The sequence below is a fragment of the Poecilia formosa genome, unplaced genomic scaffold (assembly GCF_000485575.1).
Source record: "Poecilia formosa unplaced genomic scaffold, Poecilia_formosa-5.1.2 Scaffold221, whole genome shotgun sequence".
Taxonomy (NCBI): domain Eukaryota; kingdom Metazoa; phylum Chordata; class Actinopteri; order Cyprinodontiformes; family Poeciliidae; genus Poecilia; species Poecilia formosa.
Window position 1 is genome coordinate 1,006,368 of NW_006800160.1, and position 11,192 is coordinate 1,017,559.

Below are 11,192 nucleotides of genomic sequence, written 5' to 3' on the forward strand. Positions count from 1 at the left end.
TGTGTGTGTGTGTGTGTGTGTGTGTGTGTGTCGGGACTCGGGTTCTCACGGCAGTCTCTGAACCTCTGAAGTGTATCAAATTACATTTCCCACAAATTCAGCTGATCAGAAGTGAGAAGAATCTTCTTAAATATCCTATTAGCGTTTATTATAAATAAATGTCTCAGGTGGAGATCTGCAGGCAGTTCTTACCAGCACAACGAACTAGACTTTAAAGTTCTTTGTTATGAGTTAGTGTGGCAAACCAACAACACAAAACTGGTTTAATATCTACTTCCAAACATAGTGTTTGCCGTCTTTGAGAACAGACCTAAATAATGTAGTGTGTTTTTGATTCAGTGTATTGTTACACCATTTTTCCCTGAGATACAGTTGCAACTCTTTCAGGGTACGTCTGTACCAGCTTTGTGGATCGAAAGACTCACTTTTGCTCAAGCTCAGTCGTATTGAATGGAAAGTGTCTCTGAACTGAAGTTTTCTCGTCTTCCCACAAACTCCCAGGTTGGACCAAATTGGGCCATTTGCACAAATAAAGAAGCATTGATCTAAAACATCCTGTTTCCACTCTCATTTGACTTAGAATGATGGAAATTGATGCTACACCCGAGGCTCAAGTGTTTTTGTCAATGTTTTCTTTTAGGATTGTCCTGTATTTAGCTCCGTCCATGTTTTGTAGAAAACATCCCAACTTCCTCTGTCCCTGCTGAAGAAAAGCATTACAGTGTCTGCACATCCTTAAAAAGTCTTACAGACTAATATTCAACTCTAAAAAATTTGTCTCAAACTATGAGAGTTTTAAAAATGTAGGTTTGCAAAAATGAAAAAAGGGGCAAAATATCATTCTTTAGTTATCAGGGTGTCTGGGAATCTGAAATTAAGGCCTTGAAATGTCTTAAAGGCAAAAAAAATTAATTTGGCCTTAAATATATTAATGACTGGTCTTAAATTTCATCATGGCAATACTATGAAATCTCATTTATGTAGTTTTTTTTTTCTTTCTCACAGGCAAAACCTTGAGTCGTTTTCAGATATCTTTATTATGTTAGGTGACTCAAGGGGGTTCAGGCTACTGCTAACTAGCTGCTAATATCTCCTTGCTAGCCAGCTAGAAAATGTGCATTTAAAATTGTAGCTAACTAGTCAAATGTTTTTTTTTGTCTATCATGGGTAAGCGCAGATTCATTATTGTCTGAACAATGTTAGTTTTCGACACTGTCTCCCTTCTGTTGCCAACACATACGAGACTAGACACATTCTGGGCAAAAAAAAGAAAATGTCTAAGCTAGTCACTACGGTGTTGAGGCGGTAGAGAGTCAAGCAGAGTAAAAATGCACAAAACTTCTGTCAGTTGCCGCAGACAGACACCAAAAATTAAAGTTTTTGCTATGTTTGATTGTAATATGACAGGATCTCCTGTACTTAAAGTTTTTTTGGTCTTAAATTTCATTCAAGGTGGTATTAAAAAGGTCTTAAATTCGACTTTCTGAAACCTTCAGATACCTTACTGATGCTCCCACCTCCGTGTCTCACCGTTGGGACGGTTTCATGTCGTCCAGAAACCTTAATTTTGGTTTCATCTGACCAGAGCTCCGTATTTGCTGTTGTACCTTGTACAGCCTGCATAAGGGTCAGATCAATAGCGTGCACCACTAGTAGTCTAATACCGAAGCCCACTGCAGATTTTAGATGTTACTTGTTTAAAAAAAAGAAAAAGAAAACAATGTATCACTTTTTATGATTTGATTTATGGGACAGCTTGAGAAGGCAAAGCAAACAAGGTAAATGCATCAATGAGCCAGAAAATGAAAACCTTCCACCTCCTACCTCTCAGCAAGACATACTGATGGGCCTTACAAAACCTGCTGAGGAAGGACTCCTTGCAAAAAAAAATCAAAATAATAACGTAATAAAGACATTAAGATGCTCATCTGCCCTTCAAACTCCCCATTTAACAAGAACTAGGACCTTTTGAGTGTAAAGGGCAACATTTACCCCCGTTGCTACAAAATAAAACTGGTCTAGAGACACCAAAAAAAAGAGATTTTGTTTTGAAAGCTAATCCAATTAAACTATGTATTTTTATTTTAAGATTATTTTGCTTTTACAAAGAAAAATAAACCTGTATCTATAATATGGAAAATGAAGAAAGATGTGTAGATCACTCATGGTTTATTGTTAAAAAACACTTTGCACCATCGGTGTCCTTCTTCTGTAGACACTCTGTGAAGATATTTCATTAAAACATACCGGATAACTGCTAAAACTACCATTTCTTATTGAGTTTATAATAAAAACATCATTTGGTTTTGTAAGAGCCAGACGTTGCAGACCTTTGATCTGGGTTTACAGACCTGGCAGAACCAAGTGTGGTGAATGTTTGGTCAATAGTAGCAAATAACGGCGACTGGCTGCGGTAGAAACTAATTGTAGGGTAATGATGTGTGTTATTGTAATATTTCTCCTCTCTCTGGAGACCAATAGATGCCAAATAAAAGCCTTCAGCATTATTGAAGATTCCTTTCATCCCTCCCCAGATCTGTTCAATCTCCTGGCATTTAGAAGAAAATATCAACTCTTAGGCAAAAAGTTCGGTCCCATTCCTCAAGCAATGAGAGTATTAAACTCTGACAAAAAAGTTCTTTTTTTCCCCTTTCTGTTGTTCAAAATTTTAGCCATATTTGGTGTTTTGATTGTCCTTTTCGCTGGGTAAACCGTCCGTTTTTGTCTTCTCTTTCACAGTCTCCTGTGCGGAGCTCCGGTGGGGAGTGGTCGCTGTCGGAGCTCGACGTCCTGCTGCTGGCCGGAACCGTCGGCCACACGCTCAGCCTGGCGGCGAGCAGCTTCGTCGAAGAGGAGCACCAGACCTGGTACTTCCTGCTCAACACGCTCTGCCTCGCCGTCTTCCAGGATGTCTGCAGGAAGTACTTCAGGGAGCAGAAGGGCTCTGGAGACGAAGAGGAGCACCTCCTTCCGTCCAAGGACGGCCACTCCTCTGCTCACCCCAAGCAGGAGGTCGTCTCAGAGAAGTGGCTGGCGCTGGCCACGCCCCCCTTCACTCTGCTTTGCTGCCGGCTGCTTCGCTCCCTCAACCAGACAGGAGTTCAGTGGGCCCACCTCCCAGATGTCAGCCACTGGCTCAACAGGTTGGTTCTGTTGGACTGATGATTAGATGAGCAGGTTCTGGTGTTGGTGGAAATTCTAAAATCAGTCGGAAACGGCACCTGTTACGGGCAAAATAAAAAAGACCCAAAAATACGGGAGACTTGAGTTATTCCAGTTCGAGACTTAGTTCCTGTTTGTTTTAAAATTTATGTAGCTAAAATTAACGCATTAAAATGTCTTAAATTCATTTTGAAAATGTATGGTGCCTTTAAATACAATAACCACAGGCCTTAAATGTTCTAGCATATATAGTTGTTTTTCCCTTGCTGGAGTTTTCTGGAATTATGCCCAGATATCATCACAATATGTGACTCCAGAAGGTTTATGCTACCAGTAACTAGCTGCTAATACACCCTAGATAACTGGCTAACTACGCCCTATAGCTAGCTTGCTTTTCAGCAGTTGGTTGCACGATTTTGTTTTTAGTATGGAAGTGTTTAATTGCCAGAATTTACAAGAAAGTTAAGGATAAACAAAACTCATTTTAAAGAGATAAAAATACTTGCTATAAAGAAATAAAAAAATCTTATGAGATGAAAAAAACTTTTAATGAGAAACTCATTATGAGATAGAAAAACTGATAAAAAGCTTGTTTTGACACAAAAAACTTAAAACAAGATAAACAACTCATAGCAAGATAAAAGAAAAGATATAAAACTGGTTTTAGCGAGATAAAAATTTTATGATATAAAAACTTTTTGTAATGAGACGAAGAAGTCATAACGAAATAAAAAAAATAGTGATTTATAGCTTGTTATGAACAAAATATCCTGTGTAAGAAAGAGTTTGTACAGCACCAACCACCACTATGGCTGAAAAGAGCAGACCCCAAAAATCTCAGTTATTTATATTGTTTTCTGCCTTAAACTTCATTCAAGGTGGCATTTAAAAGGTCTTACTTTTTAAGCTAGTTTTGAGAGCTGCAGATTCACTAAGATGACAATAGGACCGCCAGGAGAAGTCAGAGCATCTCCGTTTTTTCACAGATTGTCTCATACTGTCAGGAAATAGTGACAGTAAAAATCAGATCCCCCCCCATATCTACTTCCTCTATATGTGTGTGCAAACGCTTATTTGGGGCTTTTCACACTTTCCTTTTATTCAGTAGCACAAGCTTAGCAGTTTAATCGAAACATTTAATGAGTGCTGAGCTTTTACTAGAGCTGTGATCTAAATTTTCGCCTCATAAAATACAGCATATTACCATCTTTGTTCCATTGTGTGGATATGTGGGAACCAAACCCTCCCAGCACAGCTCTTGGAGAAGGTGACAGTCAGAAACCAGAGTTGAGGCGGAACGAAAATAAAACGTGAACAGGTGTGATTTAATATTTAAGGCGAGAAATTCAGCAGCGGCTCTCTGGAATTAAAAGAAAACAAACACACCGGCGTCTCCAATTTAACCCACACTCAGTTCCAACGCAGCGGATGCATTTCTGCTGCTCCACCTCCACCCAGTCATAACATATCAGTGCAACCAGTCATTTTCTGTTCTTCAGGGGAGGATTTTCATCACCAGGGGATAAAAGGTTGTCAGACACTGTAGCTGCTTCAGTGCTAACGCACAGGAAGCTAATGCTGTAGCAACAGCTCGTCTCGCCAGATGTTTGCAAATGTAAATGTGAACACGGACCTACATCTGTTTTCTGCTGACACCGAAGCTGCTCTCTTCAAATGTGTTTTTTTTTTCCTCCCCTCCACTTAGCATTTTGAGATAGCCGTCTGCGATTGTAGAAAGCCGTGATTTCACAGCGAAACTGTGACCACTCTATTAATATTCCGACAACATAGTTTGTTCTTGAACACACATCGCGTTGTGGAATAGAGATGCGGATTCTGACCTTTTCTCGGTCCGACGTTGCCCTTTTTTCTCCGCCCTACCTGCGCTACCGTCTCGCTTGGATAATGAGATCCAGGTAGTTGAGGGAGGAGAATATAAAACAAACAAACAAACAACAAAACATCCCAACTTCCACCGGCCATCTGATCCGGCTAACTGCTAACGCACGCGACTCCCGCTCGGCTTTGATGCGTCCTTTGAGGTCTTATTATTTCTAGCCTCGTGCTCGAAGTGGCGTAATTTCTTACCGACGTGCTCCTAAATCCGGTAAACAGCTTAAAATGGCTGATCTTAAGGTTTTAACTGATGCTGCTGCTGGATGTGACTGACAGCGTTTCATCTCATAAATGCTCGGCATCCATCCATCCAGTCATCAAGCGGTTCTGCTTTGATCGCTAAAAACTGAAATTGACAGGATCCTGTCTCGAGGTTGTGTAAATAAATTACTAAAGTCGGTTGGCCGTCCGCGCAAACAACGTGAAAAATGAATGAACCTCCGCTTGCAAACTTTGAAAGCTCTTCTTTTATATAAAACACGTTCTTTCTTTCTCACTTTTTTTTTTTAATCTGTTTGTCAGCGCCGAACATAAGACGGTCCTGTCCCTGCTGTCCGCGCTCTGCTTGCTCCTCATCTACCTCCTGGTTCAGAGACGCTGCTCGCTCGTCTCCAAGGTCGCCCTGGCGCTCGGACTCCTGGGTGTCTACAGCTACCGGGCAGCTGTCGGCAATGTCCTGTTTCCCTGGCAACGCTCCGGCCGAGCCGCGTCCAAGTAAGTTTTTTTTCTTTCTTTCTTTCTTTCTGGCCCGCAGGAATTTGATTTCATTCTTTTGCAACAACGGGCAACTTTTTCCCGCCCTTCACCCCCCCCTCCCCATGACAGGAACCTGATTTAAAGAAAAGCGCCTTAATGCGCCGTGATGCAGATGAGTTTTGCAGGCCATAATGTGTCATCCGGGACCAACACTTAGACCACATCATTAACTGAGATGAACTACTTAACACTTGTGTGTTTTTTTTGCTTGTTCCTTTTTTTTATATATCTACGATAAATCCTGCTGCTCCAGGGTCTCTTCAAGTCATAAAATAAAAAAAATAAAATAAAAATCTGACAGTGTTTTAAATTAAACTGATTACACACACCAGAGCAGCGGTGACTGTTGATTTAAATTGGCAGCCAGCGAGAAGTGCCTTACTATCGACAGCTTCTTCTTCTTGTTCTTCCCACACATCTTTTCATCAAAGCCACAGCCCCACCTTTTTTTTTCTCTCCCTCCTGACTGGTGTAATTGATGGATTTGAAGTTTCATTTTTCCTACACAGAGCAATGAGCTGCTTAGCGTAGTGAGCGCAGCAGAGATTAACTCGCATTTTATAGAGACAGATTACACACAGAGTGATTTATTCCACGCGTTTGTGTTTGTGCGTTTCCGATGATTACGGATGAAAAGCGCTGCGTCCCGTCACAGACTGGAGTTTGAGTCAGCAGACAGCTACCTGAAATCCTTGAAAGTGCTTGAATTTCAGTGAGGTGTTTTAAAGGTTTGGGACGTGCTTGATATTCTAGTTTGGTAATAAAGTGCAATTTGATTAAAGTATTATGCAGTGTCATGTAAAATCGACTTTTTTGAGCTTTACATTATGTTATGATATTATTCAAACATACTTGGAGTGTTACCTTGATCTTTTTTTAATGCAAGTGCTAGAAATATTTTAATCTCCCATGGCAACCGTTAAGCCAAGCTTAGTTTCCAAACTTCCCAGCTTAGGCCTCAGAGAGCAGCCCTCCACCGCCACTCCTCCACTCAGCTCCTTCAGACTAGCCAGCAGCAATTAGCAAACACCTGTGGAACTGCACATCCCATTATACCGTCTACTTCTGAGAGCATCGCTGGTAAAAACATTAAAGTGTTAATAGAGAAGCCACGACTTCCTGAAGGTGGAGTTTCAGAAAGAGCAGGAGCTTCTTAAAGAGACAGAGGTCAATATCAGATACTACAATCAAACGTTGCATCACTGTCACGACCAAACAAATACCACATGACTAACCCTCTTACCTTCACCTCTGGAAACAGCAACAAGATAGAAATAAATATTGGGTTAGTCCAGACCGATACCGATATGTAAAGAAAAAATAATATCCTCAGCAAATATCGATGTTAATGCTTATGTATCATACATCCCTCCTCCAAATGTCCCACCTTTAACTTGTTCCTGTACAGATTGATCTGCATGACGAAGAGTAGCTCTAATTGTTCATATTTAAATTTGTTAGCATGAATTACACTCCCTAAATTTCTTAACTCAGCTCTTTAAAGGGCTCTCTGCTCCCTTCTATTATTAAAAAAAACAAATCTTGCGTGGAGTTAGCTTTTTTTTTTTTTTTTTTTTTTTTTGATCCTGCAAACACCCTCTGGCGCGTAAGAGCAGAAAGAGCCGTCCCTCCTACATGCCCGAGCAATAATCAAGCATACTAGGTGCATAATCATGCTAATTTCCCGCCACTAGATGATAAAACAATTCATCTTGTGCCAACCCTTCAGTGTCCAGTGCTTTCAGGAGAGTTTCTGTGTGCTTGAACTCTCATCCTGACTCGTGGCTTATGCTAATGAGAGCTATATCTACATTCATGTATACACCTGTGCCGTATTTACATAATATCCTCAATGTTTACTAGATGTTCTCAGCATAGTGAGCCCGGTTGCTAAGTGCTATATTTCACTCCTCCGACACTAGTTAGGCTCAGAGTTATCGTCTGCTGAACCCCGTCAGAAAAATAATGAGTGTTCAGGGTTGCGCGCAGCTTTCCTGTCTACTTTTTATGACCTTTCTTCATCTCCCTCCAGTACCTGGCCCTTTCTACCCTCTTTTTTTTTTTTCATTCCGCTCTCCTCAACAGTCTCTTCAACCTGCTCTGCTAATTAACAGCTCAACCTCTCACCCTTTCACCGGCAGCTGACAAAGCCAAGCGGAGTCTGCGGCTGCTTTTGATGATTGACGAGGCCTGAGCCAGATATTAGGCTTTTTATGTCGACCTCGAGATGCTGATTATTACAGCGCTGCTCTTCACAGGTTTTATTGTAGATTTAGACAAACGTCAAGTCTTCACGTTTCTGAGAACACAACGAGCGGTTCATCGCAGGAGCAAAAGTACGGGTGGGTGGAGGAGCAGCGGCCGTCTTTTTGCGAAACGCCGTCCTGCGGCAACTAGTTGGGCTCAGCTGCGGATGCACCGATCCACTTTGTTCGTGTCCAAGACCAATATCAATATCTGAGGTTTAGCGCCGGCTGATATCGATCCAATAACAAAAAACTTTGTAGAATTAACTTGAAATGTTTCTTCTTTTTTTTAAATGCAAACATAAATGTACTCATTTATAAATGTATTTGGTGTACTGGTGAAGAGTTAGCAATGTCTTCACAAGCTTGAATAAACTTGCAAAAACAACAAAGTTTTAATTTCTTAAGTCAACCCAATTAGGTGTACAACAGTTTATGTAAAATAAATAATAAAGACACTGAAACTGACCAAGATGGAGAAATAAACTTCCACAGCAAACCTTCTCTTCAAATGGTTCTGAAAGTACAATTAGAAGTGTAAAATAAATGATGAAACATGACATCAGAGCACAACACATAGAATTAGAGCGAATAGATATGTCCTTATGGATCTTGCACATTGTCATGATCTAGAATTTCATTGCTGCATCTCTGGACTCAGCAGCAATCAGTTGTAGATCTGGTGCAAAGTTTAAATGCATCTATTTATAGCTTCAAACGATGCATTTAAACCGTTCTTCTCCATTGTGGAATAATTATGACAGCAAATAACTTCCATAGATTTAAAAAAAAAAAAAAAAGTCGATGCACAAGTTTCAATCGCAGCTCAAAAATATACATCCACCCTAAGTAATATCCGTTGAAGACTCTTAATAGTTTCATCTCAGCCACATGATTTTTAGAAGCTTCAGATGTAATTCTGCACTGCATAAACACAAAATCTTACCAAATATTCTGTCTAGTATCTAGTATAAATACATAAGTACCCTTGAAATTAGACACAACTAACTTACAAATAACTTTTCAGGAATATACTGGCTTTTTTTTTTTTTATCTCAATACTAACTGAATATTGAGGTAAAATTTCTAGTTTTACAAATAAATACATGTTATAAGTGTTATTTCACTTATAACATGGGGAAAATGTCTTGTTATAAGTGAAATTATCTACCACTGGAACTGGACCTTTTTAAAATCAATATCATGGAATTATTGACTTAAAACAATAAGTCCTGATCAGATCGCAATCAGTCCTTTAAAGATCAGAGATCGGCCAGAAAAACGCAATCGGTGCATCCTGAGTCTGGTTCTATTCACTAGTAAATTAAGACGAAGAAAACTGATTAATAGACAAGAAACAATGTTTGCCGTCGCTAACGCTTTTCAGTTTAAGTTTTAATTGACTCATTTTATTTGTATGGGAATATGTCACTGAGAGATGGGGGGGAAAAAGAAAAAATAACCATTCCACCTGCATGAGCCTCCTGTGTTTCAGGCCAGATTTGCTCCGTTCTGGAGTTGTGCTTGGGATGAAACAATTGAATGTTTCAGCAGAACAATGATCCCTAACACACACACACACACACACACAAATGGGCTTTGGGATGGATAAAGAAGGATGATATCGAGCTTTTAGACAGTCCTGACCTCACCTACATTAAAATTTATGGACTTTGCTGTAAAACCAGGTCAGTGCCAGAAAAACCAACTGTGACGTTTCAGTCAAAACGGATGAGTAGACGTCCGTCTCTCCTTGAAAATGTGGTTAGATTTTGATACAGCAGGAGGGTCTGTCTCTGGTTTAATGAAAGGAAACATGTTTTTCACAACACTTTTTTCTATCGCTGTGTAAAGTGGATGTGTGGGAAGAAACTTTGCATGATGATCTGTTTTGTCTTTTTCTTTTTTTTTGTGGATTTCTCCTTTTCCAAATCCACCTGACATCTCCCTGACTCCCTCCCCTCCCTCCTCTCTCTGTACCAGCTGCCTTTATTGCTTTGTTGCATCTTTCTAAACAGCAAATGGATTTGAGAACAGGAAATGTTACTCATTTAGAAAAGGCTACAAGAGGCTGAATGATTTGCCTTTTCTTTTGTTTTCGTGCTTTTTCCTACATACAAATAATCCATGCAGAAGTATTCGTAGCGTCTAGAGCAGTGGTTCTTAACCTTTTTTGAGGTACCGAACCCCCCAGTTTCATATGCGCATTCACCGAACACTCCCCAACACAGAAAATTATTTGCGGTATTCTGATTTATTAATGTAATTATATTAGTTGTATTACCTCCCCCACGCCACTAGAGGCAGTACCAACCCCGAAAAGATGTGACTAAGGAACAGATTTAGACTATAGAATTTGGTAAAAAAAACAAAACTGTGAGCTTTACTGAAGTAATTAAAGACACAAGTTCAAATCCATGCTGAGAGTGGAACTCCTTCCCGCAGCACTGATTGTCTAAGCAATGTAATGTGATCCTCTGGAGCAAGTGATGGCAAAACGGGGCGTCATCACGACTTTACACAGTGTGTCTTTACCTCCGCGGCAGAGGCTCCGCCGAACCCCTGAGACCGACTCATCGAACCCCTGGGGTTCAATCGAACCCAGGTTAAGAACCACTGGTCTAGAGCATTTCCACGTTCTGCCATGCTACAACCACAAAGTTCAGTGTGTTATGTGATAAGCCAACTCAAACCAGTGCATGATCTTTGTATGTAACTTTTAGAAAAACATTTTTTCTTTCTCACTTTGTTGTATAAGACAGTTAATCTGTGAAAAAATTGAGCTCCTCTGTTTTTTCCCGGTACTAACTGCAGAAATACACCACTCGGTCACAAACAACCAATCAGAGCCAGGAGGAGGGTGTTAGCGCAGTCAGTCAGGCTTTCAGACAGCAGAATGCTAAAGCTAGTTAGCATACCCACAAATGATGGCAGATAAACATTTTTTCTGTTATGTTAAGTTGTTTCTCTGCCATTAGCACATTTAGCAGCATGTTCATGAGTATGATTGATAGCGCTAAGACCCTCCCCTGAGCAGATTACGTGTCTCATGCTACGCTGTCATGACACGGTGACAGTTTTAACACATATGTAGAAAAAATAAAAAACAGATTAAGAAAAAATATATATACT

At 40.2% G+C, this 11,192-nt stretch overlaps 1 protein-coding gene across 2 annotated transcripts in view; it reads left to right on the forward strand.

Moving 5' to 3' along the window:
- Nucleotides 1-11,192, forward strand: part of pigg (phosphatidylinositol glycan anchor biosynthesis class G (EMM blood group)) — a 90,576-nt gene that overhangs the window by 41,839 nt on the left and 37,545 nt on the right. Inside the window, exons 9-11 of one of the 2 annotated variants that reach the window (XM_016679822.1) lie at nt 2,740-3,143; nt 5,581-5,772; nt 5,884-6,120. In XM_016679822.1, coding sequence (XP_016535308.1) covers nt 2,740-3,143; nt 5,581-5,772; nt 5,884-5,896 — 609 coding nt within the window. In that variant the 3' untranslated portion in view covers nt 5,897-6,120. Of the gene's footprint in view, nt 1-2,739; nt 3,144-5,580; nt 5,773-5,883; nt 6,121-11,192 lie in introns of those variants that run through there. The other variant, XM_007568404.2, reaches the window with a different exon arrangement.